Here is a 19252-nt window from a genome sequence, read left to right as displayed (position 1 = left end):
TCTAACAACAAAAAAATGTTTTTGTTTGTTTGTTTGTTTTTTTCTTTGACAGTCAATCTGTTTTCTGGATTGTTTAATTATTGGGTGCAAGTTGATGACGTACAACTATAAGCATACACTACAGACCTGAATGTTCACCTTATCCGCATACCCAAAACAATACATTATTGTTTAAATTAAAGAACAACAAAGAATTAAAGAGCAGGTGCAGAGACGAGCAACAAAATTAATACTTGGGATGGAAGGTCTCGCTTACCAAGAAAGGCTAGATAAACTGGGTTTATTTAGTCTAGAGAAAAGACGCCTTAGAGGAGATCTAATTAACATGCATAAATACATCAGAGGGCAATATAATAGTTTGGCGGATGTGCTTTTGGTCCCTAGGCCTTCTCAAAGGACTAGAGGACATGATCTGCGCATGGAGGAAAAACGTTTTAGCCATTTGTGTAGGAAAGGGTTCTTTACAGTAAGAGTGATTAAGATGTGGAATGCATTGCATCAGGAAGTCATTATGGCAAACTCTATACCTGCATTTAAAGGGGGCTTAGATGCTTTCCTTGTGTTGAAAGACATCCATGGCTACAATTACTAGGTTATGCCTAATGATGTTGATCCAGGGATTTTATCTGATTGTCATCTGGAGCCGGGAAGGAATTTTTCCCTTTTGGGGCTAATTGGACCATGCCTTGTAGGAGTTTTTTCGCCTTCCTCTGGATCAACAGGGATATGCGAGGGAGCAGGCTGGAGTTGTACTTTGTACTGGTTGAACTCGATGGACGTATGTCTTTTTTTCAAATAACTATGTAACTATGTAACAAGAACATTGTGCTGCATTAAATGTGTTATTCCATTGCCCAGAAAAAATAATACAAATATTTCCTTTTTCCTGGAAAATAGTCTTTCCTTTTACTGACATAAAGAACAATCCCTGCGCTGTCTTAGGTTGATGGTGGACAGATGCATGCTGCTCCAGAAGCTGGGTGGTGCCAGCGAATCTGACAAAAAGGATAAAAGAAAACAAGAGCGCACCGCTGGTGCAATGACGTTTTTTACTTCGGTCAATCACGCTGATATAAGTTGCACTTACAATATATAGGAAGTCAAAGCGCCTGTCAGGCCTGCCGTCTATCCTCTCCTGTGTCCTGCGCTTGGCCAGAGCAGCGGGATGCGTTGGTGTCAGCGTAGGAGTCGGAGGCGGTGGGCGGAGCCTGGACGCGGAGATGCCGTCTGATGTCACAACGTTTCGGCGTAGACCACGCCTTCATCAGGTGACATCAGCGGCAGGAACGGCAATGCTTTATACCCACGTGAGTGGGTGGTGGCAGCAACACAGCCTGCTATTGGCTGTGTCTAAGTAGGCGTAAAATATTATTACGAGCAGCGGTATTGAAACCACCTATATGTGTGGTGTGACGTAGTCTGGGCAGCATCCTATTTGCTGTCGCTATAAAATCAAAAAACTTTATTTAGAAAATGTAAAAAGAATTAGAATATTTAAACGTTTGGTAGCATTGGGCAGTTGAATAAAAGGTGGATAAAAAAGGATAAAAAAAAGAGGGATTGTAAAATAAGGAAAAAATAAAAAATAAAAATAAAAAATAAAAAATGATAATGAAAATATAAATAAAAAAGGAATTGTAAAAGAACAATGGTTTCATTATCATTTTTTATTTTTCATTTTTATTTTTTCCTTATCCGACTCCTACGCTGACACCAACGCATCCCGCTGCTCTGGCCAAGCGCGGGACACAGGAGAGGATAGACGGCAGGCCAGAGAAAATAGATAAAAAATGAAGGTGTCACAGACCTATTAAACTCTTCTGACACAGGCCATGCGTAACTAGAATTATAAACAAAAAACTGATTTCTAAAGGATGATCAATTTACTTTGCAGCCTTGAAAAAAAAAAATCTATTTGTAGAGTAGTGTGAGGAATCAGTCTGACGAAGGCTTCATCATAGCCAAAAGCTTACTTTTGGCTATGATAGCCAATACATGGTATAAACCTGATTAAAAACTTCTTGCAAAGTACCCCAATTTGGCAATGATTAACTTTCAACTTTTCAACAGCACTTTTCAACAATCAATTTTCTAGCAAAGGAAATACTGGAAAGCTTAGTGGTTGGGTTCTGAAATAAGGCAGGGCCAATTCCAAAAAGTCCTGTTGATCTGTTGATAGTAAAATTGCTTTTGAAAAATGTGCTTTTCCTCTCTAGACTAGCAACAGGGCTGGCTAATAGAGATGGCCCGAATAGTTCGCCGGCAAGCACTATTCGGCGAAGATCAGTGGCACTATTCGACTCGCCTCTATACATCATCATTGGGCTAAACTTTGACCCCTTACATCACAGTCAGCAGGCACATGGCAGCCAGCCCCCTATAAAAATGCAGCAGCGTCAGCCATGTTCCAGTCTGTCTTCGGCTGGAATAGTGAGAGGAAGGAACAGAGCTTGCTGGAGATAGGGAAAGCGTTAGCTAGGCTTGTTTATTGTGATATTCGTTAGCTGATTGCTATTTAATCAGCCCAAACAGACCTTCTGAGGGCTACTTCATCCTTGTGCTGTTGTTTTTTGTGTGTGTGCGCGACACTCAACAGCCCGCAGGCACCCACCATTGTGCTCAATGCCCACCACTACAAGCACAATAGTGCTCCAGGGCCTCTGTTATTATCACCAAATTGTGTTTGAAGTGTTTCTGCATTTCTCAGTGTCTGTCTGATAGTGCACCTCTTATAGTGATATTGAATTGTGTGCCACATAAAAAGCACATTTTTCTACTACTGCTTCAGGTCCTGTTATTGTCAATAAATTGTGTTTGACGTGTTGCAGTATATTCTCAGTGTCTGTCTGATGCACAGACAACGCACACTGGCACTGAGCCACACCTGTGTTCACTTATAGTGATATCTAATTGTGTGCCACATAACAGCACAAGCACAGTTTTACTACTAGTGCTCCAGGGCCTCTGTTATTATCACTGTATTGTGTTTGAACTGTTGCGTACCTTGGTGTGTGACACTACACAGCCCACTGACAACCAGAGTACACTACTGCTATTGCTGTTGCCATATTCAGCTGCAGGCACCTCCACTGCATTACTTATCACTTGTTGCATGCACAGTACTCCAATTTAAAAAAAAAATGCCAGGCAGAAGCAGGCCACCCCGAAAGTGTCCTTGAGGTCGTGCTGTTGTGATTTCCTGCGGCCGTGAAAGAATGCACAGTGGTCAGAGAGCACATACCTTCAACCCCCAAAATTCTGAGGACGTGGTTGACTGGCTTACACAGCGCACCACATCTTCTACAGCTTCCGCACGGAACCTCCTTGATGCACCGTCCTCCTCCTGCTCTGCTTCTGGTACCCCACAAAAACTTACTACCATCACCACTAGCACCACAGCTGCTCCACTTGATATGTCATAGAAGTTATTCACACATGATGCAAATGGGGTCAGCCTGCCAACATGCCCTTCAACGCCTGCTGTTGCCACCACCCGAATGCCGATATTCCAAAGCTCAACAGTGTGGCATTTTTTTTGTTCGTGTGCCTCTGATACCAGCAATCCCATCTGAAACCTCTGCCAAGAGAAACTGAATCTTGGGAAGCCCAACACCCAACTGTTTTGCGAAGGGACCTGATCGCAAAACACAAACACAGATGGTATGCACACATTTATAAAAGCAGCACATAAATATAATACCGTTAGAAATCATTTTTGATAAATTTGACAAACATGATTTAAGAAAAACAAAAGAAAAAAATAGGTTGTACAGTGTGCCAGTCTGCTTGCTACCATCATAAAGTTCTATAATTAGCTTCCCATCCAGGCCTCTGGTACATATGACATGACGTGGTGCCACACTGGTCCATTTACTTGAGCATAACGCACTTAATAAAAAAAATTGTAAATGACATTAGCTTTTTTTTCAGCAGTGATGCCCTGGGAGACATCTCGGAGCTCACTCCAACCTGAATTATCGCAAATTCTTCCTGTTTTAAAAAAGCAAACTTTTGTTTAAAAAAAATATACTTTTTTTAATAAATAACGCCCAAGCTGGTCCGTTCAGTTAAACGCGCATGCAGCACCCGCACACCTAAGGCCTTTACAGACCTGTTACCACCTAATCTCGCACAGCTGCATGGTCACATAACTAGTGCCTGCTGTTGTATTTCCTCCTCCCTTTCCACACTACAACTTGCAACTACTTCCTCCTCCTGCTGATGTCTGTGTTTTACCACCGCCAGGGTACACAGAAAAAGGCTCTGTGGCTTGCAATGTGCCACTACCTATTATGCCATCAACACAAATATAACTATGGTGTTGTTATTCAAATAAAATATTTCCACAAATGAAGTAAAAAAAAAATATTACAAAAGAAAGGAAAACCAACCAAGACACATAGCATAATGATAGAGAAGAAGAAGATATAGAAGAAGAAGATATAGAAGAAGAAGATATAGAAGAAGAAGAAGAAGATATAGAAGTAGAAGATATAGAAGAAGAAGAAGATATAAAAGAAGAAGACGAAGAAGAAGATATAGAAGAAGATATAGAAGAAGAAGAAGAAGAAGATATAGAAGAAGATATGGAAGAAGATATAGAAGAAGAAGAAGAAGATATAGAAGAAGAAGACGAAGAAGAAGAAGATATAGAAGAAGAAGAAGAAAAAGAAGAAGAAGAAGATATAGAAGAAGAAGAAGAAGATATAGAAGAAGAAGATGAAGACGACTTAAATGAAGACTTCCAACAACCATTTTGGACACACCTTCTCATGCAAACACTTTTCATGAAGTTAATTTACTATTTTTGATACCTTTTTTTTATAACTACTACATCGCCACATAATCACTTGATGTTTTTCTTCATAAAAAAGGTGGTTTTAGGCATCATTGACCTCCAATACAAGTTTTAAAAGCTATTTAAGTCCAGCTCGAATATTTTACTTGAATACAGACTCGGATAGTGACGTTGGATATCCGAGGTCGAATCGGATATTCGATTAACTCGAATATCGAACTTCGAGTGAATTCGGATAGTTTACTATCCGAATTCGACCAAACTCGAATAGGATAATGAGGTATCCGATCAACACTGCTAGTTAGCATGGTGGCGTTCCAGGGCCTCTGTTATCACTGTATTGTGTTTGCACTATTGCACTATTGCACCACTCTCACACTCCACAGACAGTACACTGTCACTGACACACAGGTGTGGCCCCTTCTAGTGTGATATAATTGGGTGCCATAGCCCACATTACACACGCAGCAGACTACTACCACTGCAGCAGGGCCTCTGTTATTACTGTTTTGTGTTTGCACTATTGTATAGCTCTATGTCTGTGTGATACTCCACAAGCAGAACACTGTCACTGAGGGGCTGGGGGAGGAGGAGACCTTTTTTGACCTCAGTGAGGAAGAGCAATTGGCTAGCTCGGCCTCCATCCTTCTTCAAATGGCGTCTTTCATGCTGTCCTGGCTGTTGAGGGACCCCCATATAAAAAGGCTCAAGGAGAACAACCTGCACTGGGTGGTAACGTTACTGGACCATCGCTAGAAGCACAAAGTGGTGGAACTATTACAGAGGTTTCACCACTTTTAAACCCTTAGCTCCTCTGAATGTTTGTATGCCACTCTTAGTAAGCATACTGTGACGCCCACGCCCGGTTAGGTGGGATACTCCCACACATTAACAATTGATTGGTTTATTTTGTATTGTTATACCCCCCCCCCCCCCCCCAAAAAAAATAATAATAACAATACATACTAAAATAAAAGATTATTTCAAGCTACATCAGTTTTGGATGAGATCTGGAGCATGATACCTGGACAGAACAATAAAATCAAAAGGGAAGGCTATTCAAAGCAAGGTAATTGTGTGGGCGATGGGAACAAAATGATGTCAGTTGTTCCACACACTTAAAGAAAGAGGAGCTTATCACACAGCTGAATGGAAGGCTCGTGGTAAAGGAACTGCCTGGACAGGAAAGCCAGCTTGTGGGCACATTAGCAGGGTGCTGGCACTCGGATGGTCCCAGGCCAGTTCCAGTACATTTGGCACAATTTGAAAGTCAGCCTTTGTAAATGATCAGGGCTGAGGTTTGCAGTGTTCATCATTACATATATAGTGAGTGGGAATGTCACATCCTTGCCTGACATGGTGGGAGAGCAGGAAGAAATCCACCCAGTCGTGATTGGTGACAATGTGGTCCACAAGGGTAACGGGAGCAGGAGTTACAAATTCTCCAGATGCTGAGCAGTAGAGATTGGTCCTGATACTTTTCTGCACTACAATGACAATCATGCAAGGGGAATAATTTTCAAAAGTAGGTCTGTAACTGCGGGATCTCATAATTCTGCACTGTGCTGAGCTGTCCATCTGACACTCCATCACGGTACACCACAATCTTCTCTGGCAGTACATGATTTACCTCATAGTATTTCTGGAGAGTGGCCACAACATACAACTTCAAGCCATCCATAATCTCCTGATGTGGAAGCTGAAATACTACACGGGAGTACCAGCGGGTCGAGCAAGAATTTATGCTGGCCACAAAGGCTGTCACTGAACTGGAACTCCAGCCCGGCATGATGGTAGACATTCATTCCGATCACCATCAGATTTTTCAGAGGAATGTCCACTCCCCACAGCTCTCCTCCAAGCTTGCAATTTATCTGCAGCAAAATTTTCTGTGCGATGCTTCTCAGTTTTGTTGGATTAGAGATTGCTTTTACATTCACAACTTCAGAAGACACAGGTATTTGTACACAGCACAACTTCTTTATGGCATGGTACAGGTCGTCTCTGGTTCCTGATATTATGATTAGGAGCAGATACACTCTTGCCTCCTCTTCTACTAATGACTTGGTACTTTTGCTGCCTGCTGTCAGCTTGCCACCCCCTTAGCACACCAATGGCAACTGGCAAGCCTCCACTACGTGGCACTGCAGTGGAGTTGATGCCACCACCACCAAGAATGGCAGGCAGACCTGCTGCCAGCCTGACACCTGCTGACTTAACATTCCAGGAAAAAAACATAGTAGAATTGTATAAATACATTTCAATTTTCAATTTGTAAAAAACAAAAATTGTATTTTTTAATTTGTCATAATTAACTTTGCCAAACAGGGTAAACTAAACAAAAAGGAGGGTGCCAGTTTATGCATACCACCACCCTCCCTTCTCATTCTTTATTCTTCAGACACCATGATGGAGTTTCAGGTAGCCTGCATTTCATTGCTTGCAAGCCTCCACTGCATGGCTCTGCATTGGAGTTGGTGGTGGTGACACCACCACGAATGACAGGTAGGCCTGCTGCCAGCTTGCCACCCCACTGAACACCAATGGCAAGCCTCCACTGTGTGGCTCTGCAGTGGAGTTGGTGGTGACACCACCACGAATGGCAGGTAGGCCTGCTGCCAGCCTGCCACCCAACTGAACACCAATGGCAAGCCTCCACTGTGTGGCTCTGCAGTGGAGTAGGTGCCACCACCACCACGAATGGCAGGCAGAACTGCTGCCAGCCTGACACCTGCTGACTTTTTTTTTTTCTAAAAACCCTTTACCTTGAAATTATATATTTTTTATAAATACATTTGTTTTTTTTTATTTTTTTATAAATAACTTTTCTATACATAAATAACTTTCAAAATAATTTTTTTTTTAGCAATAACTTTAACAAATAGGCCCAAGAAAAAAATAAAAATTCAGCTGTACACTGAGCCAGTCTGCTTCAGTTGAGCGCAAATGCAGCGCCCACACACCTAAGGGCCTTAAAGACCTGTTAGGGCTCAAGCTCGGTAAACGCAGCGTTTGGTCTGTCACTGCGAATAACCTTTAAACAGTACAGTTTTGAATTATAGGGAATAACCTTTACTTTACCACTTTGGACATTTAAAAGCAGCCCTTTATTCCCTCAAATGTAGGAATGTATTGTGATTTCTGCCCTTTACGGAATAAAAACCAACTCTGCGTCAACTACGTAATTTTTGGTGGAACTTTTGGCATAGATCCCACTCCGCCATGCCCCTGTCCAGGTGTTAGAGCCTTTGAAACTAGTTTTACATTACTTTTGTGGCCAGAAACAGTCTTCGTAGTTTGTGAAATTAGCCTGCCCATTGAAGTCTATGGCGGTTCGCGTGAATTCGAACTTTTTGCGAGCCCTCCTCCCCACTGAGCTCTTTAGAAACTGCACTGTCATATCTAACTTTCTTTGTAAACACGTGAGCATGGCATAAGTCGTATTTCAGCAGCTTCTGCAGAGGGGTGAGGTGTATTTTTCTACTCAGTCTTGTGTCACGCTGAACTTCCCTCAACCAGTCAGTGAGGAGCAGGAATGTAGCAGGGGAGATAACTAGCCTTTCTCTCTCCGATAATGCACCAGAATAGAGCCGGGCTGACTGAGATAAGATTCATTACATCAGAAACATTTATGATTAAATTGGAATGCTTGCAATGCAGGGTCAGGATGTAGACTACATAATAAACACAGAGAAGTGGGTAAAATGAATTTGATTTTATATCTGACAATCCCACTTTAAATCAATTAGTGTTGGAGCACTGTTGATTTCATCATGGACGTGGTGTACAACCATAAGTGCTCTGTTCATTTCTATGCAGTATTGAAGGCTGTGCATCAATCAACTGCTACAGTATATACAGTAGATTGTAACCGCAAACATGTAGCAAACAGCTTATGGATGTCACCAGCAGCTATTAAAACAGTAAAGATACAACAGGGATGAGCAGAAACTATGCCAGTGTGAATTTATGCATCGTAGTTCGCATCTATGCATCGTAGTTCGTAGGTGAAGTTTTAAAACTATGCTTATGAATTTACGCGTAGCAAAGTACCGCTATGCATAGCTTACGCCCACTATGCGTAGTAAACATGTGTATTGCGTAGTGAACTACGAATGCGTTAGCGTGCGATTGTATGCTTACAAATGTACGCATTGGAAAGGGGAATGTACGCAGAAGAGGTCCCAATGTAAGCAATTAAACAGAAATTAATGCGTAAAATTTTCTGCATACGGGCATAGGCATCCGCATACACTACGCTTCGCACTACGCGTAATTGCATATTTTAATGCGTAGTCTATGAAATGCATATGAAGCGAATATTTAATTTCGAAGCTGTAGTTTGGCAAAGCGTAATTGTGTAAAACTATGCATAGTTCCAGCATAGCGAAGTTGGCTGACTACAATCATCCCTGGATACAACATACACTCCACAATAGCAGTCAATAAAGTAATTTATGTGAGAAAGGGACATTAGGAAACAAATGGAACTTCAGAACTGAAAAAAATAAAAAATAAACCACTAAAATGTTTTTATTTACCTTGAAACGTATCCTCATCCTCACACATGCTATATTAGATATTTCTATGTGAACCTATTTTTTAATAACTCATCTATTATTGCATTAAAGACAGTGAAAACTAAAGCTATAAGGAGGCATTTCAAAAATGTAGCCTCATGGATCAACTAAATCAGACCATGGTGACATTTTTCATCATCAAAGGAATTACGGATGTTCCAGAGCTTCAGGTTCCGATCTTCCTTTTGATTCTACTCATTTATCTTTTGATTCTTGCTGGAAACATGACCATTGTCCTTTTGATCTGCTTAGATCACCATCTACACACTCCCATGTACTTCTTTGTGGCCAATCTCTCCATTCTTGATATTAGCTCTATGACCGCCTTTCTACTCAAAATTCTTCTTATAGGTCTAACTGGTAATCATGTCATGTCATACGTAAGCTGCATGGCCCAGATCTATTTCTGTGGAAGCTTCACTACTAATGAATTATTTATCCTAACAGCTATGAGCTATGATCGCTATGTGGCTATCTGCAATCCTTTGAGATACACCGCTATCATGAATCATAGAGCCTGTGCTCTTCTGGCTTCTGTTTGTTGGGGTCTCAGTTTCATAGAACTTTTACCTACGATTATTTTGCTCGCTGGTTTCTCCTGCTACAAATCCAACATAGTCAACCATTTCATCTGTGATATCCTCAGTGTCGTTCAACTCTCCTGCAGTGACACCTCTGTTTTTCAACTTCTTTTCATAGTACAAGGAGTTGCCTTTGTGACTCTTTGCCCTATCCTTTCAATTATTCTTTCCTACATTTTTATTATTGGTACCATATTAAGGATTAGTTCCAGCACTGGAAGACGTAAAGCTTTCTACACCTGCTCCTCACACCTCACAGTTTTCATCCTTCTCTGTACTACAGTAATTTTTCAGTATTTGAAACCTATCACAACAGATAGTCTGGTATACAATAAGCTGCTCTCTCTAGTCAATACAGCCACAGTCCCCATGTTCAATCCCCTCATTTACAGCCTAAAAAATAAAGATATGAAGTCATCTGTGAAGAGGAAGTTGAATTTATGTAGTGGAAAAAAATAACACATCAAGTGGACCTAAAATGTACTGGTCAAAGTCAAAAAGCACACCTTAAGCAAAAAAAAAAAGCTATTCAAAAGGAAGAAGAAAGAAACAAAAAAGAGAGAAAACAACAACACAACAAGACTAACTCTATGAAATTCAAAATAAAATGTCTACATTTGTGGTCCTTCTTTTTCCTTCCAGATGTTTAGCCTAGCATCTTTCTACTGGTAAATGTACTATACTTGTGTCTTAGAATTTTTAATCTGCATATATAACTTACACTAACATAATTTTTTCTACAACGCACCTTTGAGGCTGATCTTCTCGGCTTTCTGTCACCTCTCCCTCAAAGGTTCAAGTACATTTTCTCCTTTTGACCTTAAGAGCTGGCTCTTCATTCTTTATTACATTTCAATTAAAGGAATGACAGTTAAGGAATAGGGCCAGAAAGGATTAGGGAAGTGTGGAAAATGGGTCAGGATGGTGATTTGTGAGTTCAGGGGATACATTTTAATCTCTAATAACACTGGATGTAATAATCATACCCGATACTGGAAAATCAGGTAATCCTTTACATATTCACATGCAAATGCTTTCATGAAAATCAAGTATCCAAGAACCACTGCTACCCCTACAGCCATAGCCACCCTTTGACCTGAGCGACCGGAGCGGTCGCTCAGGGAGCCTTCTTTCAAGGGGGCACCTATAGCTGGCTACCTATACCGAGGGCACCTACACCTGTCTTCCTATACGCGGAGCACCTATAGCTGGCTACCTATACTGAGGGTACCTACACCTGTCTTCCTATACTTGGAGCACCTATAGCTGGCTACCTATACTGAGGGAGAGCACCTACTCCTGACTACCTATACTGAGGGCACCAGCACCTTGCTACCTATGCTGGAGGCACCTACACCTGGCTACCTATGGAGGGAGACCTACAACTGACTTCCAATACTGGGGGCACCTATGCTCGGCTACCTATATTGAGGGCACCTACACATGAGATCCTATACTGGGGGCAGCTATACCTGGCTACCCACCTATACTGAGTCTGAGGGCGTTTTTTTTTGTTGTTGGGTGAGCGCACTGTGGCTATAACGCATGGTGCAAATTGTCGGTGCTGTGCTATTTGTTCTTATTAATATTCCTGAAAGGTTCTAACCTTCATTTTTAAGTTTATTCAGGATAATGCACTCTTTCCATCCATTTCGTGGTAATTAATAATATTTTTTCTATTATATATATGTGATGTATCACAGCTGAGATCTGAGCATTTGGTGTGATGCGTCACAACTTCAAAAAGTGACCACATGCTGTTTAGTATACCAGTCCGTGCATACCAGTTAACTGCACCTGTGTGACAGCTGCACATTATATTGTAATACCAGTCACTGCTACCTTTCACTGCACCTGTGTGACTGCACATTGTATTAGTCAAGTTAGTGCATACCTTTCACTTCACCCCCCCCCCTCCCCCCCGATATGGACAAAAAACAGGCAGAGGCAGAGCCAGAGGTAGGCCACATGGCAGGTCTGTTTGAGGTCATGCTGATGTGATTTTGTGTGGCCCTGGCCCAAAGTATATTGCTCAGAAGAAGGCACGTCCCATCCACTCCCAAGATTTTCAGGACGTGGTTGACTATTTAACATAGAACACCTCATCTTCCGCATCCACCAGCGTTATTTGGTGGGGAAATCACCGATTCACAGCCATTATTGTTACAACAAGATGAAGGCACTAAGCAAGTTACACCACCTCATACGTCTGAGTTAGGCGACACTATGGACATAAGGTGTGAGGAGGAGGATGATGAAGTACCTGCTGTTGGTGCAGTTTTGGAGGTGCCTGATACAAGCGAAGCTTTGCAGGATGATTATGATGATGATACTGCCATGGATGCCACGTAGGATCCTAAGAGACACGATGACCAAGGGGACAGTTCAGAGAGGGGAGTCAGAGAGGAGTAGGAGGAGACGAGTTGCTGAAAGAAGCAGGGGAGCTCGTTCTCAGAAACAGCTGGTGGCAGTGTCCGGTGCCATGTATCGCCACCTATGGACAGCCAGCCAACATGCCCTTCAACGTCAGCTGCTGACGCTACCAAAGTGCACACACCCCAGGGTGGCTTAGCAGTGTGGACATTTTTTAGTGTGTATGCCAAAGATCAGAGCAATGCCATCTGTACTATCTGCCATCAAAAATTGAGCCATGGAAAGGCCAACACCCACGTAGGGACAACCGCCTTACGAAGGTACATGCAGAAAAGTCACAAACTGCAATGGGAAGAGCACCTGAGGAAAAGCAGCACACAAAAGCAAAGCCACCCTCCTTCTCCTCTTCCTCCTTCAGGTGCATCATCTTCTTCATCTCACCTTGAGCGATTACTGCTCCTCTGCCCACAGCAGCAGCCAGGTGTCCATGAGGGAAATCTTTGAGCAGAAGAAGCCAATGTCTGCCAGTCACCCCCTTTGCCCGGCGTCTCACAGCTGGCTTGGCGGAACTGTTATCCCACCAGCTGTTACCATACCAGCTGGTGGACTCTGAGGCCTTCCAAAAATTTGTGGCCATTGGGACACCGCAGTGGAAGATACCAGGCCTCAATTATTTCTCCAAAATGGCGACACCTAAACTGTACCATGAAGTTGAGAGCCAAGTGGTGTCATCTCTGGCACACTGCGTTGGGTCAAGTGCAAATTTTGGACAGAGGCGCCGCCAGGCAGGTTAAAATGATCTAAAAACAACTAAAAAGGAGGAGTACAGGTGGACTTACCTCCTGAAATGATGGACAATCGAGATTGTTCAAATCGCAAATAACAATTTATTTTGGCACTCCGCAACGCGTTTCGCAGGTATAACCCGCTTCATCAGGCAAGGAGTGCAAGCTCAAAAAGGTTTTTGAGCTTGCACTCCTTGCCTGATGAAGCGGGTTATACCTGCGAAACGCGTTGCAGAGTGCCAAAATAAATTGTTATTTGCGATTTGAACAATCTCGATTGTCCATCATTTCAGGAGGTAAGTCCACCTGTACTCCTCCTTTTTAGTTGTTTTTAGATCATTTTAACCTGCCTGGCGCCTCTGTCCAAAATTTGCACAGTATATAGTCCACCTTGGGTGGAGGGGACTGTCCCCTTCTTTCTATCTACAGAGAGCGACTTCTTAAACCTGAGTGGGGTCAGGTTCTAATACTCCCCACCTGCATTTCAAGTGGTTGCCTATGTGGTAACCTGTGTTTGTGAGTATATCCACATCTGTTAATTATTTCGCCAACAATTGTTAGACTTACTGCACTATATTGGGCTCTCGGTTTTTCTTTTTGTTTCAAGTGCGTTGGGTCAAGGGTCCACCTGACCACGGATTCCTGGTCTGCCAAGCATGGTCAGGGCAAGTACATTACTTTCACAACCCATTGGTTCAACCTGGTGACCACTGGCAAGCAGGGAGTACGTGGCTGTGCAGCGGACGTAGTGACACCTCCACGGCTTGCAGGGAGGCCTGCTACCACCTCCTCTCCTCCTGCTAAATCCTCTTCACCATGGCGCGGTTTGCCGATATTGAGTGGAGAAACAACTTGCCGGTGAGACGCTTGATTTGCGATAGCCCGACTCGAACTCGATGTTTCGACTGGAATTCGACCCTCCTGATGTTTGACCGCCTGCTACAACAGGAGAAAGCCATCAAACAGTATCTCTACAACTACAGTCAAAGGACACAGTTTGGGGAGATGGGGATGTTCTGGCCGAAGAACTGGACACTGATGCGAACTGCCTGCAGGCTCATGCAGCCGTTTGAGGAGGTGACAAACCTGGTGAGTTGCAGTGAAGGTGCCATCAGCAACTTGATCCCAAATGCCTTCTTCCTGGAGCGTGCTGTGCGTAGAGTGGTGGATCAAGCTGTGGAGGAGTGTGAACAGGAACAGGAGGAAGAGCTGGGGATCAATTCTCAGCAGAAGCAGATGTTTCCTCAACAACTGCAGCAGCACAGAGGGGGGGAGGAGGAGGAAGAGTCGTGTGGGGAAGAGAAGTCAGATGATGAGGAAGGTGTTGTTTTGAAGGAGGAGCATGAGGAGGAAGAACAACCACAGCAGGTGTCACAGGGGGCTTGTGCTGCTCAACTTTCCTGTGGTATTGTTCGTGACTGGGGGGAGGAGGAGAACTTAGCTGACATCATTGAGGAAGAGCAAGGGGAGATCAGTGCTGGGCCGAAATTACGCATGAGCGTAATTACGCATCGTAATTCAATGTAAATTTACGCGTAAGCGTTACGCGTAACTTACGGTCTTACGCGTAATTATTTACGCGTAAGACCGTAAGTGGTATCGTAATTACACTGTCTACCGTAATTGCTAGGCATGCGTAATTTTACGAACACTTACGCGTAATTTTACGCGTAATTACTAACGTAAAATCTCCCATTTTCTAAGAGTAGCCAATCAGTCAACATCCTAAGCAACCAATAGTATCTTCTCCCGCCCTTCAGTATAAGCGTACGTTTTGACGCATACGAATGATATGTACGCAATAACTGTCACATTGACGGCTATTGCGTACATATCGTCCGCATGTGTCAAAAAATACGCATTAATGGGTTTTACAGCACTACGCGTAACATCGTAGTGTAAGCGCCTTCATTACGGTATCCTTACGCGTAATTGCGTAAGTTTATGCGTAATTACAGTGATGTACCGTAGATAATTTCCTACGCCGTAACCGTAATTGCGTAATGCGTAATAGCATAAAATTACGCGTAATGATCCGTAAGCGTAGATTTTTCCATTACGAGCAGCACTGGAGGAGATGGATAGTATGTCTGCATCCAACTTTGTGCAGATGGTGTCTTTCATGCTGTCCAGCCTGTTGAGAGACCCCCATGTAAAAAAAACTCAAGGGGAATGAGCTGTACCAGGTGGCCACGCTACTAGACCCTTGGTATAGGCACAAAGTGGCGGAGATGTTTCCGAATCACGAGAAGGCAGAAAGGATGCAGCACTTGCAGAACAAGCTGGCAATTATGCTTACAATGCGTTTAAGGGTGATGTCACAGCGCAATGGAATAAAGGTACCACAGCCAGTAATCCTTCTCCCATGTCCACGCAGGCAAGGACAGCATTCTCCAGCGATCTCATGGTGATGTCAGACACGCGCACATTCTTTAGTCCAACGCCTCGCCTTAGCGCTTCCGGATCCACCCTCCACCAATGCCTGGACCGGCAGGTAGCCGACTACCTGACCTTAAGTGTGGATGTAGACACTGTGAGCCGCGATGAACCTTTGGACTACTGGGTGCGCAGGCTTGACCTGTGGGCAGAGCTGTCCCAATTTGCCATCCAACTTCTGTCTTGCCTTGCCTCAATCTCCTGTCAGAAAGGACCTTCAGCGTGGCTGGAGGCATTGTCACCAAGAAGAGAAGTCGCCTAAGTCACAAAAGTGTTCAGTACCTCACCTTTATCAAAATGAATGAGACATGGATCCCAGAGGGCTACTGCCTGCCCGAAGACTAAGTCAGTCCCTGCACACAGCATCTCTGCCTGCACGCCGTGTGACTGCCTGCCCCATGACTAAGTCGGTCCCCACACAGCATCTCTGCCTGCAGGCCACTTGACTGCCTTCTCTGCCACCACCAACAGGTTCCAGGACTCCAGGCGGATTCCTGCATTTTGAAGGCCGCTATAATAATTTTTTTGGTGCGTGTACATGCCTGCCTAAACAAAAGGCATGTACATGTGTCAATTGCCCTTCGTGATCGTTAGTTACCTTGCCGCGGTGAAGGGGCTTGCATATCACAATGAAGCAATGACTGTGTATGAGTGTCTCGGGGGGTGGCACACCAAAGATAATAAGGTCGTTGCTTCATTGTGGACAGACCAAATTCGAGCAGCTGGACAGTCACTGTTGTTCTGTCATTGAGCTACCTCAGCCTGGCGACCATATGGGCTTGAAATCCGCTATCGCCTGCACTCTCGCCATGGTGCGCACCAGTCCAGCACGGCCGCCACTACACAAACAGCTGTTTGCAGTGCTTTACACAGCGAGTTTGGTCTGGCAGTGTGAAGCAGTACTCTAATTACTAAATACACCACTAAAATACGGTGTACCTGAGGGCGCAATATTATCCCCTTTACTTTTCACCATATACATGCTGCCACTTGGACAAATCATACAAAAACATGGCCTGACATATCATTGCTATGCTGATGACACCCAGCTATATTTGTCATTCAAACCTGGCGTCACAGACCCTACTCCACAAATAATCGCATGCTTAGCTGAGCTTCAGTAGTGGATGAATAATAATTGGCTCAAATTTAATGCTGACAAAACTGAGGTTCTTGTTATCGAGGGCCAGGGCTCAACAGCAAAGCAGCCCCAGTCTCAACCAACACCGCTAAGGATAGGGAGTTCAGACCTGAACAATTCAGACTGTGTGCGCAGCCTGAGAGTACTGATTGATGGGAAATTAAGCTTCAGGAATCAAATCTCAGCTGTTGTGAAACATTCCTTCTTTCATCTAAGGAATATTGCAAGGATTAAACCCCTAATTCCTTCAGAAGATCTTCCAACCCTAGTTCATGCCTTCGTCACATCAAGGTTAGACCACTGCAACACCCTCTACACAGGCCTGCATAAGAAAGACTTGCGCCGCCTGCAATTAGTACAGAATGCCGCCGCAAAGCTGTTAACGAGCCAACCCCGCCATTGCCACATAACACCAACCCTGTGCTCACTCCACTGGCTACCGATAAAATGGAGAATTCTGTTTAAGATTGGCTTACTGACATTCAAATCATTGCACAATCTGGGCCCTGGATACCTGAAGGACTTTTTGCAACTGCATCACACCCCCCAAAATCTTAGATCAAAAGGACGTAACACCTTGGTCACCCCCAGAGTCCACCTCAAAACCTTTGGAGACAGAGCCTTTTGTCATGCTGCCCCTACACTTTGGAACTTCCTGCCACACCCAATCAGGACAGCTCCATCCCAGGAAGCATTTAAGTCTAAACTGAAAACCTACGTCTTCAGTCTGGCATTCATGAACATCTGACCATCTCCTCTGTAACACAACCCAGCCTGCAACCCTGTATTATTCTGAGACACAACCATGCGCTTTGAGTCCTATGGGAGAAAAGCGCTTTACAAATGTTATTGTATTGTATTATTGTTTTGTGATTACACTTGGTGTATACACATGCAAGATGTTTTAAAGAGTAACTGTCAGGCTGCAAAAGCTAATTTAAACCTCTATTCTCCTGTGTTAAACAGTTTAAAAAGAAGCCAAAAAGGCAATACTGAAGTTAAAAAACTCTCTTACTTTGATGTTTGCTGAATAGCAATCCTCTTTATTCCCAAGCTCCTAAGGAGGCCGGCAGGCCGCTTAACAGATACTGCAGAGCATGCTGGGGCTGCTTCTTCTCCCTACTGCACTCCCTTTGTCCTCCCCTTCATTTCCCTATCCCGCCCTAAGGCTGCTTTCACATTGGGAAGTTACAGGCTCATGTTACAGTAGCTTGTAACTTGGCAATATTGTGCTTGCAGTGGAGTGCCTCCTGCTCATTTTCCCCCACTCTTCTTTATGGAACAGGATGTTTGGTGGACAGCGGTGTCACTGTATAGGATTTTTTCCTATACTCAGTATGATCAGGAATTGACATCACACATATGGATAGTCACATCACAAGGCTACAGGCTAGAAAGCCATGTGGACAGGTACACCAATCAGAGAAGGAAGGAGCATGTTGGAAGGGGAGTTACTATTTACCATACACTGCTGCAACATGTTCTGCTGTCACAGTAAGCACCTTAAATCCCCCCAGTGATCTGGTGGCTTATATGCCACCGGTCCAGTCTGTCCCTGGCTGCTGGAGCTGGACCCTGCTCAGGTACATGCCCCATAGCAGCTGCTAAGGCTACTACACCTCTGGTTGTATCTGCAAAATAAAAGAATGTAAATGATCTGCACATTTTTTTTTTGCTATAATGCTAGCAATATATAAAGTCAAACTGAAAACATTAAGTTTTTTTTCAACAAAAAATACATTTTCCATTTAGAAGCTTTCTGTAGTGTCAGTGTGTCATCCACGTGCACACAGGTGTGTAGTCATCCGATACTATGCATTTCATAATTATCTAATTTGAAAAAAATGCTAAAAAAATGAATACAGGCTAATATTAAACATATAGCCAATTTTTTTGTAATTCAGGTTTTTTTTTTTTTTTTTTTTTGTAATCAAACATGCAGTTTGAGAAGTTTCTCATTTAAGTTAGTGTTTCCAATTAGTACATCAACAAGCATTAACTAAAATTAATTGGCCATAGGAATGGTCCCTGGAGAGTTTCTGAGTTTACAGTTAATCTCTATATGATGTAGTAGTATATAAAAGCTTTGTATAGACTCCAATTACTGTACATATGGCCGTACATGCATGCTGGTAGGTAAGACAAAAGGCACAATGTGAATTAACCTTTTCCTTGCCAGAACCTCTTATTTTCTCCACATATGGATTACATAAACAAATAACAGACTTTATAGTTCAAACAATATATTTCTCAAATGGAGAGTACCTGTGTTAGGGTACTTTCACACTGCATCTGTTTTGATCTGTTTCGATGCAGTTATATTTTAATGGTACTTGCACATCTGCGCGTTGGCAGTGTGATGTGCTGGATTCTGTTGCAATAACACGCAGCATGCTGAACACATACCAGAAGATGTTTACATTTACAGTTGTATGCTTCACGGTATGTAAGGACTAGTGGGAAAAGGGAAAAAGAACACAGACACCGGGAGCCCAATCTGGTGTATTATCGCTGTTTTCTGAGGTTATCTAATCAGGTAGAAGGTTATACTAACAAAG

General features: G+C 43.3%; 1 protein-coding gene across 1 annotated transcript; it reads left to right on the top strand.

The window, feature by feature from the left end:
- The first annotated feature begins 9476 nt into the window (after positions 1-9476).
- On the top strand, positions 9477-10418 carry LOC137527334 (olfactory receptor 6C74-like). Its single transcript, XM_068247842.1, has one exon. The coding sequence runs from the start codon at positions 9477-9479 to the stop codon at positions 10416-10418; it is 942 nt and encodes a 313-aa protein (XP_068103943.1).
- Positions 10419-19252: the final 8834 nt, after the last annotated feature.

This window comes from Hyperolius riggenbachi, chromosome 8 (assembly GCF_040937935.1).
Source record: "Hyperolius riggenbachi isolate aHypRig1 chromosome 8, aHypRig1.pri, whole genome shotgun sequence".
Lineage (NCBI taxonomy): Eukaryota > Metazoa > Chordata > Amphibia > Anura > Hyperoliidae > Hyperolius > Hyperolius riggenbachi.
This window is presented reverse-complemented; position numbering and strand designations above follow the sequence as displayed.

Bases quoted from the DNA above. Each gene is read 5' to 3' on its own strand.
- LOC137527334 (XM_068247842.1), top strand. From the start codon at position 9,477: ATGGATCAACTAAATCAGACCATGGTGACATTTTTCATCATCAAAGGA.